This window comes from Haliotis asinina, chromosome 5 (assembly GCF_037392515.1).
Source record: "Haliotis asinina isolate JCU_RB_2024 chromosome 5, JCU_Hal_asi_v2, whole genome shotgun sequence".
NCBI classification, from domain to species: domain Eukaryota; kingdom Metazoa; phylum Mollusca; class Gastropoda; order Lepetellida; family Haliotidae; genus Haliotis; species Haliotis asinina.
In genome coordinates, this window is record NC_090284.1 from 72,414,289 (window position 1) to 72,428,700 (window position 14,412).

Below are 14,412 nucleotides of genomic sequence, written 5' to 3' on the forward strand. Positions count from 1 at the left end.
AAAATATGACATCTGGGAATCTGTCGCGTACATCAGTTGACAAGTGATCAGATTTGACTCACGACATGCACATAGTCAGGCATCATGCTTTGTCCATCTTTGCACTGTTCCAGTTTGTAGGTGCTGAGATTGAAGAGGGAGATGACATGACCATGGTAAGCCCTCTCCAAGGCGATGATTTCTTTGGCCTTTGTGTGGTATCGCGACAGTTGTAGCGCAAGATCATTGGCTTCAGATCTGTAAGAATGCAGTACACTTGACATCACAATACCACAAGAAACCAACAGATATATGTAAGTACTGGAAACATTATTATGGTTCCTGTCACTTTGCTATAGATGCAGGCTGGTATCAATTGTTTAAGCAACACAAGACTCCAATGGTTTCTATCACCTTATCACACTTTGCTATTAGACATATACTGCTGGTCTGGAAGCCAAGATTTATTTGACTTTACTATGTTCAGTTGATTGACTGTTTGTTGCTTAATGAATACATAGCAACATCCAAGCTATATGACGAAAATCTGTAAAAGTGGAATATTTGTGTTTATAGACAAAACCATGCTTATTGAAGACATGGATGTATTAGACTCCTGTGTGTATATTCACCCAGCTTTGTCACATTAGCATAGTGCGTTATCACATGTAGTAACATTGTGTCATTGTTACAAGAAGCCGTGAAGGTCCGGGGTAGAATTGGTCTTCAGCAGCCCATGCTTGCCACAAAAGGCGACTATTCTTGTCATAAGAGGCAACTAACAGGAATAGGTGGTCAGGCTCGCTTGACTTGTTTGACACATGTCATTTGTTCCCAATTGCTCAATACTCATGCTGATTATCACTGGATTGTCTGGTCCAGACTCAACTACTTACAGACCACCGCCATATGGTTTGAATGTTGCTGAGTGTGGCATAAAGCTTAACTCACTCACTTACTCATTGTTACAAGAACTACTACATGTTCTGTTTCACTGCAACCACATTTATGTGACGTTAGGTGGAGACTTTAATGACTGGGCGGGTACTGAGCTGGATATTGCTGGGGATGATACTCTTGAAAATTTAAACAATGATAAATCTTCTGGGTTTGGTTGCATTGTTTGCTGCATTTCTTAAAAATGTTCATACATGAGTGAGTGACCTGTCTTCATTGTCACACAAACAGTATTTCACCTTTTATACATGAACCATACCTATAAATATATGAAAAGGGTAACAGTTTCACTAGATTTGCAATGCAATTTTACAGAACTTAAAATCCCTTCAAAACATCAGTTTGGATTTTTTACAACAAGATAAGTCATAGTCTACTCTATGTAATCCAGTTATACTATGTATGTGCATGTGTGTCTGCCAGCGTGTGTGCATGCATGTACATGCTGTATGCACTAAAGGCCAATGGCTTTTTCAGTACTAGATATAAACACTGCAACCTGTATAATGGACAGCAGAAAATCAGTTCAGTGATTGATATTGAGAGCAACAATATTGTGATGACATTCTAACATTCAAGTCACCAAGTCCAGCCTCCTCTAAGGAGTCTCTAACAACAAGCATGGGTGGCTGGTGAACAGTTCTAACCCTGGCAAAATGTCTTTGACATGTATGACAAACTGCAGCAGAACTGACACACAATTACAAACACCTAACACATGGCTACTTACCCTGAGTTGGTGAAGTATACAACTGACAGCGGCTTGGGTAACGTATCTGAGATGCGCTGTGCAAGCATGACAATGTTATCATGCAAGAAGCGGGAGTTTGTGTTGAGAACCATCATCTGATTGGCTCCTGCCTCCACCACCTTCGGGTTGCAGTGGCCAACTACAACAGACGTTTGCATTAATTACTATGCATAGATGAGTCTTGAAGTTTGCAATACATGCACATGCATACACTCACACACTCACTTGGACTGATATCTAAGTTTATTGCAGCCTCATCATAAAAGTACTTAAATCTGGAGTAGTAATCAACTACTGTATACAACCATACAAGACCAAAAAGCAGGGGGCTTGGCATATGTACAGGTTATACTTTTGTCAAACATTTCTTCTTATGGAAAGAAAACAACATTGTTCTGCTTCATGTGAACGAACAAGAGAAAACGATCTTGTCAGTGAAGATGTCAAGTACAGTGATGACAGCCAACTCACCATGGCAAACATTGTTGATACAATCTAGATACTGTTTCCCAGACTCATCATACATATACTGTCCAGAAGCCTTGACTATCTTCAGCGGGTCAGATCGGAAGAACAAGGTACAGTTTCCTCTGAAATGTGAAACCACAAACATAAAACTAAGGCAGCAATACCAATCAAAATACTGTCATTCTCAGAATGGAGGTGTTTGGAGAGATACTTTGTCAAGCAGATAGTTGGAAACATGCAAACTGTCTGGACAATGCCTAATTTGCCATTTAGAATTCTGTATTGACTGATCTGTAAAGAAAGTTTCAAGAAGAAATAGCTAATGGCTTGAGACTTCTTCTCCAGAAACAGAATAGAGATGGTTAAATGGACATGATGATTGCTAAATTCACCCCATCATTCAGACTGGAGGCATAACAATACTGTATTATGAATATGTACTCCTGTGATGTAGAAGCATTAACATTTGGAAGACAAATGCCAAAGCCCATTAATGCTGCACAGTAGGGCTGTGTATTGGCAACAAAATTATACTGCAATATATTGCGACACAGGAGCTGATACTGCAATATATACTGTAATATACTGGGGCCTTAAGCATTTGACAGTGAGTGGCACTAATTGTGTATGTCAATTCTATTTTCTACATTATAAGTCCCTAAACATATATGTTATGGTTCTGATAACAGCAAATCTCAAAATTAGGTTGCATAGTCATGGATAATATTTTCCTTTTAATACAATATATTACAGTACGCAGTTTTGGCACTGAATAACAAAGGAAAACCTCTGCCGTGGATAAAAACATGTGTTGATTTTTACTGAAACCATAAAGATTATCATGAAAACTTCACCCAATACAAATTAACCAAATGTACAGATTCTCAGAATAAATATAGCAATATGTATCGTGTAAAAAGCGTATTGTGATATAATTTTATATACCAGTAATACCATGCAGTCCTACTGCATAAGGGAGTTTACAAGATTAAAAATATTGCCTCCAATATGCATACTAATGATGAATGTTGGAAGTCTGAATTACATGGTTTATAAAAAACTGCATGTTACCCATTACTCTCAGTTTTTTTCACTATAGTACGGCTTATTATAAGTTCCGGGTGTCCCTTCATAACAGGCATAAGACAATGATGCGACATCACTTGAAACTTTTGAAATCAAGGCAGATGGTCTGAGACGCTTATGTTACTACCAGAGACTATATGGTAGGTGGTATTATTTGGTCACTGTTTTAACTTGTATACCAGTAAGGACTAGGATGTATGGCCCTCGATAATCTCCAGGGTATATATGTTTGCATAAATCTACACTAGTACAAAGGGTCGGCCCAATAATTGTATTACCTCCCTTTGCTGGCTTTTTATCCAATCAGGTGTCTGTGTTAGGAAGTTGAGCAGGCCAATCACAATGCTCCTATTGAAACTCACTTATGTTTCTTCGGTTAACTATTAACTTTGATTTTGTGTGTCCTCGCTTCAATATAGATTTGTTGACTGATGTTCAGGAAATGTCACTAAAATTTGCACAGCCAGGTAACTTTCACAGCTGCAGCCACCTTCTTGGTTGACTCTAGCAAGCATGATTGTAATGGTTTATCTGACTACTGTGAGAAGGCAGAGCGAGTAAAGGGAGGTAGATATAATAGTAGAGGGTACCAGTGGAGATATATCAGAATGTATACCCTGGAGATTATCGAGGATATCAAATATGCTGATAGCCAACAATTTCTAGGCCAATAATCACTCAGTACACTTGGGTACATTCAGATATCAACCTGTACAGACGCCAGTCACACAGCATAGGATCAGGCAGTTCTCATTACACAAACCTGTTGCAGACAGGTACAGGTGTGTTTTGTCTGTGCAGATAGGACAAGATGTGTTATGTCTGTGCAGATAGGACAAGGTGTGTTATGTTTGTGTGTGCACATAGGTCAAGGTGTGCTATGTCTGTGTAAAGTGCTGTGAAAGCACAAATTACCTGTTGGGCATCCACATTCCAGAGTGTGCTTGATAAAACAGTTAATATCTCACACAGGTCACCTCACCATGACCCTTCAACAAATTATCGTTTTCAACAGCAGCCTCATAAGGCAATGGTATAGTCCCCCACAGTCAGCCTCACATCAGTGTGTGACCTCCATTACCGCTAAGCAGATAACAACACGATAGCTTATTATGAATTACTGACTCCACAAACTGAAGATCAGCACTTCTTACACCAACAATTATCACTGACACATCCCAGAGCAGCACTTGACTCATTCTTGAGGTGCTGAATATATGTGACAACACGTCCTGCCTTCATTGTCAGCATACTATAAATACATCAAATGCTGAACCTGCATCCTGGTCACAATGACCCTTGTGATATGCTGCCAAAGGCTTAACCCTTTGAACACTGATTACTGCCTCCAAGGCCTACCTGGGATCAAACAACAAAAAAACAGGCCAACACCTGACATGCTGAGGGTCAGACAGATCAATAAAAACATATGTCCTTGTACACCTATAAAAAGACATTGCAGACTATTGCAGATGAAAACAGAGCCAGCTAGCTCATTATGTTGCCAAGACAGAGACCTTCCCTTCAAGGAATCTGTCATCAGTGTCCTTGGATCAATCACTTGTTATTTCAAAACAACAACTGTTCTCATAATATATATGTTGCTTGCAAAACATTTTATCCTGGTTGAGAAAGATGTAATCATATTTCTATATTAACAATATTTTTACCTAAATCAGTAGTAAGTATCCACATATAGCTTGATTTAGAGATAACACAACTTTATCTATTATCAACTTCTATATTTTAACAATTGTGACATTACGGTATGCTTGAAAATGGTGTAAGAACCTATACCGAAACATCAAAATTGTTAAAATACAGAAGCTGATCATCAATAAAGTTGTGTCATCTCTATACTGGCAACTTTTAGAATGCCATTCCAACAAATCATTATAGCTTGATACTGGATAAAATGTGGTTGAAATTTATTGTGTGAAATTTGATATTGTAATTTTATGTTTTGGGTTTTTTTTAAAATGAGTGTATTTTCACTAGATTACTATACTATAAAACCATATTTTACTATAAAACGTGCTTAAGATTGGTTGTTTGCATGTCATCACATGCAAGACATGTTAGGTACGAACAATGAAATCAAACACAGTGGAAGGTTATATACTACAAATAGTTTTTAGAACAGCGGTCTTCAATGACATGTAAAATTTAAAAAAAATGTGTGAAAAAGTGAGATCTTCTACACCGTGTAGCCCCCTTCAAACCCCACAAATTCTAGGTGATAAAAACTTTCATTATACACAGTGATACATGGTACACCTAAAAGCTTAGGCATGTCATATTTCATACAACTTACATGCTGCATGTCACTTACGAGGGGATGTCAATAAGTTTTGAGCCTTGCATAGAAAAGCACAAAATATTGGTATGAACCACATTTTTTTTTCAACATAGTCCCTTTGTGAGTCAAGACACTTGTTCCATCTTTTCTGCCAGGCGCTGATGCCATCTCTGTAGAAGGCGCCATTTTGGTCCTCAAACCAAGCCTCAGTAGCAGCAATAAGCTCATTATCATCCTGAAATCTACGACCACGTAAGTGTTTCTTGAGATTTGGGAACAGATGGTGCCAGGTCTGGAGAGTAGAGGGGATGCGGCAAGATTTTGTACCCGGATTCCTGGACAGCAGCAGCTGCAACACGAGAGGTGTGTACTGGAGCATTGTCTTGATGTAGAAGAATATCTTGCCCCAGCGCTTCTCCTTGATTGACTGTCGCACTTGCCTCAACAAGTTAGCGTAATATTCCACATTCATTGTTCTTCCTTTTGGTAAGTAATCTATGTGGATGGCGCCTTTGCTATCCCAGAAGACTGTCGCCATTACCTTCTGCACTGATCTGGAGGCTTTGAACTTTCTGGTCCTGGGAGAAGTGACATGTTTCCATTCCATGGATTCTTGTTTGCTCTCAGGATCATTGTGGTGGATGCAGGTTCCATCACAGGTTACTAGCCTAAAGTGAAAATCTTCTGGATTCTTGTTGTATCTGGTTAGCATGGAGTTGCTTATGGTGACCCTTGTTTGCTTCATTTCATCTGTAAGCATTCTTGGCACCCATCTTATGCACACCTTAGACATGACGAGATATTCATGAAGAACTGTCTTGATGGATCCGTGCGAAATGCCTGTGGTCTCCTCTAACGTGTGGAGTGTGATTCAACGATTTTCCAGCACAAGTCTATGCACTCTGTCAATGTTTTCCTGACTAGTGCTTGTTGTTGGGCGACCTGGACGGGGGTCATCTTCAAGACTCTCTCTACCATGCTTAAATTCATTGACCCATCGTTTGATGGTAGCAGATGAAGGGGAAGACTTCCCATAAACTGCTGAAAGCCTTTCTTCAATGTTCTTCGCCGAGTTTCCTTCAGGAACTAAAAACTTAATTTCTGCTCTATACTCAATTTTATTCACTTTCACTGCTGTGAGTGGGGGGTCTCTTTCTGTCAATGTGAGCTGTTCAATAACTTCTGAGAGTAGGATACCAAAACTTATATATCACATCAGCTACACCCCAAGGTTCAATGTCGTACCATAGGCTGTGACACCTGGGTATGAAAAATGCTTAAGGCTCAAAACTTATTGACATTCCCTCGTAAAATGATATGAGCAGTATTGGTGTAAAGATTCATCATTGTCAACTACGCAATAAGAATGCATCGATCCAAAACACATTTAGGGAAGATATCAGCATTTTTTTGTCACGAGGATCAATGATACATTGTGATACAAGAGATAATATACCCTGACTATACATAATTTACTAAGAATTTTCGTTTTTTTAGAAAAACTTAACAAATCAAAACACAGTAAACATAATAAAAATGGTTTTCAGCTTGGTTTGAATGTGTTATGTTTGTCATGTGTGAGTGAATTAGCTAACAAAGTTCAGTCTTAGTTTGATTTGGAGTACTTTCAGTAATTAATTGTTTGATTATCAAACAAAGTAATGTAGCAAATATATAGATGAATTCATGTTCAATACCCAAAGAGGATTTAATTTCTTTTCCTATGATCTTATTCTGATTTTGTGATATACAAATAACCGTAATTTTTACAAAAATGTGATATCTCTGAAGAAAGGGTTTTATTTCTGCATCCAGTATTTGTAGGTTTGTACTGTCTATGGCGTTTGTACCTTGTTACATGAACAAAGGACTCAGTGTAGAAGTGAAAGAGAGTGAACATTTTTTTAACTCTGTGAACAGTAGAATAGTTGTTTTCAAAAATAAGTGAAATATGTGTTAGTTGTTTCTCATTTAACATCATTTAATAACATCTATGAATGATCTCTTAGCTTTGTTAAGAAAGTGAATTCTGATATAACTTACACTGAATCATATGTGAATGCACTTACAACTTCCTATGGGAAGCTACAGTTTTTAATTTGAAAAAAATGATATTTTCAATATGTCCACCACCAGAAGTCACATTGTAATTCTGTTGGGCAATTTTTAAAGTCTCCATAAAGGGGATCATTCACAAAATATTTCCGTTCCACTGGTTTGTGCTTTATCAAATCATGAAAATCTATAATATCGTGATAAATGGTCACCTAGGCAACAGATATTGTGAGAGAAAACATGATACATGGTCACCCAGGCAACAGATATTGTGAGACAACAAAAGCCAACCTCACAGTTGGTCTAATAATCAACTGTTTCCTCTGAAGAACTTAACCTTGGCAGAGGTGTTCCAGCTATACTGACCTTGACGTATCTGTGAAGAAAACTGCGTGGACAAATACCTGACACTAACTGCATGTAGCAACAAGACAGCAATACAGCATGCAGGTATCACACTCATTCATCAATTTTCTCTGCAAAGATTTATAATGCTTCTTCAAACGCTCAAGAACGCTCAAATGTCACACATTTTTGGTCCATTTTCTTGCTAAATATCAAATATTGCTCATCAGAATATCCACAAGCAAAACCTGGAATGTGTATAAATAGAGAATACTCTACTCTGTCCCGTGTAATACCATATCTATGAAATGAGTGATTGGTTTTAAAGCGAGTTAGATATTGATATCATTCATGGCTTCAGTGCTACGTGTATACAGGACAAAAATAGTTGGTGTTACGAGAGTGTATTTTCTGTGAACTGTATTATTGATTAAGTAATAATTATTATTTGGGCCTACCTTTAGAATACAGCACCACAAACGTTAAGAATACGTCCTACTACACTTTTTACGTAAAATTAATGTGACTTTGTTCCAAAGCACGTTCTCAAAACAATGCCCTATGATGCCGACATAGCAACAAGATTGTCTGGGTCAGACAGTGCTTATAAGCTCCGCTCACTGCTGTTTTGTGTCTACTAGCTATGTCATTAAATAAGACAAACAATGTTGAAAGTTTATGGTAGTGTTTACCGGCGTATGCGCAACTTATGGCACACACCAGTTTATGAAAGCACTTTTATTTTAAATATTTTTTTTTATTTCGCTTTCAACATATTTTTAGCACTGAATGAATTATGAATGGGAACTTATATACATTCAGAATTTTTTCATTCATAATTTCCATTAAGAAACAATATTGGAGTGTATTTACATTGTATTTTTTGAAGCGGTAAGAATGCATTACACGTCAACCATTTTTGTGCCCCTTTTATTTCATTTTGGATAGTTTCAAGGGTTTAGGGTTTCGGATTAGGGTCATTATTCCTAGGGTTAGGATTCAGGTTTGGGTTAGGGTTAGGAGTGTAGGTTAATAATACACTCAACAAAAATAAATGTAATGGCGTTTGGTGAAAACCAAACTTGGATTGAAGCATTGTCGTTCAAGGCATGATCAGTACCAAGTCAGTTGGCAGGAGAGGCAGCAGCAAGAATCGTCGTAGAAGCAGGCTGAAGTGGAATAGATCCAGGCATGTTATTAATAGGATACTGTCGGGTAACTTCACTAAGTAGAGCATGAAACAAGTCACCTTCATCCCAAGACACCTTTACTCTTCAGATATGTTCACTGAGATAAGATTCAAAGAGAGGCTTTACTATGCCATTCTTATTCATGGACATCTTCTTGTGAAGCCATGCTCCTTCTATTGCATTTGTATGCACACCTTTCATGGGGTCACTGAAATTCTCGGAATGGTTGACAGTGAGATGTGTGTAATGTGTTCCAACAGTCAGAAATGATAATTGAACCAGGTAAAATCCATTGCTTGATTATTGGAATCAAAGTGTCAGTATCACGGCGTTCCACTGGTACCATAAAAATCTTATGTCGGGCCAATGTCTCAACACCTCTGAACACCCACCGGCCCTCAACATAATGACTTTTGTGATACTCACTTTTACCAAACTTTAATTCATCAATCTAAACAATGATTCCTGGCCCAACTATCTTTTCCATTTTCCCACACACCGATTTATGACACACCTCACGACAAAAGTTGTATAGTCAGTAGTCATTGCTGCAGAAAAACCATACTCAGTCTGACAATCAAGCTAAGAGATTCCGATACCAATGAAAAATATATTTCAAACACTCGCCATATTGACAAGCAGCTTTTAGTTCGAATTGATTTGTAACACTGATGTCTAACTCCATCAATCGTTCTAAGACAAGTCCAACAAATGCCGTCACTACTCCTATGAAAACCAGTTTCCTGTTTCCTCGACCTCTTGCATACATCACAGTTTACATGGTTACAGAGTAACCCACGATTCATACACCAAGCTAAAGTAGCACAAATCATCACAAATACATGAAAGAGCAACCAATCATAAGTTATGATCCTGGAAGTCCTCCCCAAATCTCTCCCATATGAACTTACCCAAGGGGCATCCATACACCTTGGAAATGAAGGTAAACTCCTTTCTGCCTTCCCAGCGTCTACCATATCCTTATTCCTTGCCCTCCTATCCTTACTCCCATGAGCCACATTCTCTTTCCTTGCTCCCATGCGCCACACTTTCTTTTCCATCACAAAATCCTCGAACGAATCCTCCAAAGATCCTGCCATTGTTAATTAAAGTTGTTTGCTCTTCGAATGTCTGGAGCGAAATGATGTTTATATTTCGCAGGCCCGCGAACTTGCACCCACGAAAACCAAAGGACATCATGAACTCCCATAGTTACCCAACATTTCCGAACAACTTCGGCATTGTCCGTGGTATTATGTCACGAGACATCATGGCCACCCGAATTACTTCATAGGTTTCCGGTGATTTCCGTGACGTCACAGGAATGACTAGCTAAATTTGCACACTGTGCAACAGCGTGGACATAGATAAGTCGGTTAGTTGTCTAACTAAGGTCGCTAAGGTCCAAAGGTCGCGGGTTCGCATCAGATGGGCTCTCACAAACTGGTTGCCTGTCTTAACGACAAGTTACCTACGGCTGAGATCGTCCTTGTGGTACGAAGTTGTGGTGCTGTATTCTAAAGGTGCTCCATTATTTGGGTCACAATGTTTAAAGTGCTGAGTGATGATTATTATGGGTCACATTTTCGTACTTTGGCAGCAGGCTTTAATGGCCAGATGCAACCAAAAAATCAAACATTATCACTTATTCATGATATATGAAATGCATTGCTGATAAAGAAAAAACAAACAAAATTGTAAGCGTATAATCGCAAATCAAATGTGCAATATTTTGTACTTGGGTTTACCTCCCTCAAAATGAAGCTGCTGCAATACCGAAACCAGTCAGAACTGGTGGATGTGCACTCAAGAGTAACGCAGCTTTTTCACTGGCCGATACGCTTAGCCGTCTCTTTGTTGATAGCTTATAAGCCCGATAGGTGTTAACTGCATGTGGTCAGTGATTGAAGTTGTGCATTGCATATAGTCATTAGCAGACAGACGGGCAGACATATTAGTGTCAATAAACCAAACATTGAGTTTCCTCTGGGACAGAGCGTACTAATCACAATCAACATGGGTTTTTTAACGTAACGAGTAGACTATTTATTTGTGTACACATCCAAGATGAGACTACTGCTCAAGAACTTTACAGGTTGAATTGGCATTTTTGATGATTTGTTTCGGTAAATGCACACAGTTTGTGTTTTGATTAGTTGGGCTTTCTTCCGGGAGACAACAGGATTCTCTGTTGATAGCGATGGTCACCAAGTGCTCGAATGTTCAGGAATTAGTGACTTTGTATATAAAGGCTGGTTATTGTGCTGACGAAGGACACACACTCAGATAACTGGAGTATATCCATCAGCCTGCCTCTGTCAACACTTGACCTACAGACCCTCTACCCGACCTCTCGCCATGTCACATTCAGTATTACTGTTTCTCACTCTCAAACCAAGACTTTGGTGAGTTGATATTATATTTTGTTTTAGTTTAGATTTGACTCGTTTGCATTGTACATGAAAGCTCTATGGTGAATCTCTGTATGTTTTCTGTTTAATACATTTTGCTGGTTCTGAGGGGATTTCTTATACCTTTTGTCACGGCACATGATCAACTGTAACAAGGGATATATGTAAATTTTGAAATTATGAATAATGATCTATTTATTCATTGACAATCTGATGAAATATCAATCATAACAATACCAATTTCCCTAAATTATTTGTCTAGTGGAGTTAGTGTCAGGCATTTGCCCAAGAAGTTTTCTTCACAGATACCTCAAGGTAAGTATTGCATGGGTTTAGTTCAGTTTTGGTGATTTGCTCACCATTTGTAAGGTAGGCCTGATGGTATAAAGTCATATAATTGGTTGTCTATGTGACACCCAAGATTCATTATTACCAAACTAATGCAATCTCTGCTGAGTAACAGGTGCTTTAAAAAATGATTCAAAAGTAATAGGCATTTCCAGGGACAGTCTAACAACCAAGTGTTGATGAATTCTTTCAAGACTTTTCCCAATAAACTAGAAGACAAAATTGACAGGTCATATCAAGAGAGATGTGTTGCACAGACTTGAATAGGCTCCCTAAAGCTCTCATAAAATTTCTCATTACACACCAAGCTGAATGTCACTTCTGGTGTGAGGCCAACAAACAATGCGTGAGATGAGTCACATCCACACAGCTGCTATTGGCATTTAAAGGCTGGTCATCATTACTTCTGCGATCATGCATGGCTTGTATTTCACATATGTTACACTGACACATTTCTAATTACACTGATAATTGACTGACTAACTATTTGTGACAAAAAAGCATTTTGAATATAAATACTTGCATGATTGTTCATGACCATTCAAAAACACATAACAGCACCAATTTTTCAACTCAATCTTGAAGAAAAGGTGACAATTGTTTCAGTAAGTGCCACTCAAATGAACTCAGTAAAAGTAATCCTTCTTCAAATGACTTCTAATCATCATTTGGCGACATGCAACCATGTGTTGCATGTCACGTAACCCTACACCAGGCATACAGTATGAGAAAAACTAACAAACTACAAGTCAGGGATTGAACATTTTTTCAAAACTCTAGACCTACTTGACATAGGTTTAGTGAACTTTCAGAATCCACTTGACCAAATATTAATTTCACTTGGGTACAATTGACAATTTGGTTCCTTTTGCAAATAATCACTATCAATTAGCAGCTATTGCAATTTATTTCATCATCAAAATACATAGATCAAATGATTTCAGTAGTTCAGCACTTGTGTACCACAGTAAAGTTTGATCTGGACATTTACATAAGGGTCAAGAGAATTCAGTTCAACCAAGGCATCAGACAATGGTATTTTTCAACCCCTGCAAGTATTCTAACTATCCCAGGAAAATCAACCTCACAGACCCTAAGGCAACATATCAGTAGTCTATGAGATGAATTCCCAAGGAAGCGATGAACGCTTCTGTAGAGAAATGCGGAACAAGTTTTCGACCTGTCACTTATGAAATTTAAAACCTACAAAGTTTCATTGTGCAGTTATTACTGTACAAGATGTAATATAAGCAAACAACTTAAAATCAATTATAGAGTTGAGTTGAAGGGGGTCGCTGTTGCCAGGATTACTACAGATATGTACCCCAGGTACATTTCTGTACACAGAAACATACCCTAGCCAAACTCTGAAAAAAGAAATGAACAACGGCAATTCCATTCTGCATGGGTGCGTTTTCTTGATCGGAACTGTCATAATTTTGTGTAACATGCATTTGTTTGAGCTATGTTAGTAACATTCACTACAACAAGCATACACTGAAACAAATAATGTGCAATGCACAGTATTACTCTCAAGCACTTCAAGGAGAACAACTAGATAAGTTTTTGATCTGAGGATACTTGTGACTCAATGACACCAGTCTCATATTTACATTTTAGGCAAAATACGATGCAATATGCAGACTTTAATTGATACAAGTTTGATTCCCGGGCATAACCAAGCATATGGATGAACATGTAGCACCCACACCTTCCTGCACACAGCTTCCTGCCCTCCTTGTGAGAGAACCTTAAGCCTGCCCTGGTTACACTGTTACAGAGCTGATGTCCAGATTGATAATACATGCATTTAGTTGTAATGAGGTCAGTAATGGTTAGTATTAGATAACTGTTTCACAGTTTGAAACATGGAGTACCAGCATCATATTACAGTAACTTGGTCATGTGCCATGCTGGAATACACTTTCTCAACTGGGGTGAAAGTAGGACTTAAGCTTAAGTCTCTGAATACATTTAATATTGTTAGTAACAAACAGACCCACAGGATAGCTTTAGTGTGTAAAGGGTCATCGTGACATGAGTCCTTGAGCTGTAAGTTGGTTTGTGGGTGATACAGGCTATTGAGACATATTGGGAAGGCTCGTTATCACCCATGAAAGGCATTCGGCCCTTGTGTTTACTTCTATCAGTGACTGATGCAATGCTTAATGTAAATGTTTGCTAGGAAGGATGAATAAGGTCAAACAGTTAGTGCTATCCATCTGGCTGTAATTAATGCTGGAGGGGTTGTTGTCAGCATGGACACTACGGGTGTGTACCTACAGAATGTTTCTGTGTACAGATATATACCCTACGACGAATCAAACCCGAATTGTGCTATTTTCTTGATCAGAACTGTCATACCGTATCAGATGTATTTGATTGTGTTATATAGGAATTGAGCAAACATAATGATGCACATAGATAATGATACCACTTGCAATCAGCTGACGTATGAGTTTAGTTTGGGGTACGGAATATGGCTTGGGAACTGGGTAAGTATGAGTTTTTTTACTTTGTTGT

The 14,412-nt window shown here is 38.4% G+C and overlaps 1 protein-coding gene across 3 annotated transcripts in view; it reads right to left on the reverse strand.

The window, feature by feature from the left end:
- The window catches only part of LOC137285210 (5-phosphohydroxy-L-lysine phospho-lyase-like), a 33,507-nt gene that overhangs the window by 8,634 nt on the left and 10,461 nt on the right, over nucleotides 1-14,412 (reverse strand). For 2 of the 3 annotated variants that reach the window (XM_067817479.1, XM_067817481.1), the window contains exons 2-4: nucleotides 2,159-2,277; nucleotides 1,667-1,826; nucleotides 63-237 (exon numbers count right to left, since the gene is read on the reverse strand). In XM_067817479.1, coding sequence (XP_067673580.1) covers nucleotides 63-237; nucleotides 1,667-1,826; nucleotides 2,159-2,277 — 454 coding nt within the window. Of the gene's footprint in view, nucleotides 1-62; nucleotides 238-1,666; nucleotides 1,827-2,158; nucleotides 2,278-4,156; nucleotides 4,410-14,412 lie in introns of those variants that run through there. The other variant, XM_067817480.1, reaches the window with a different exon arrangement.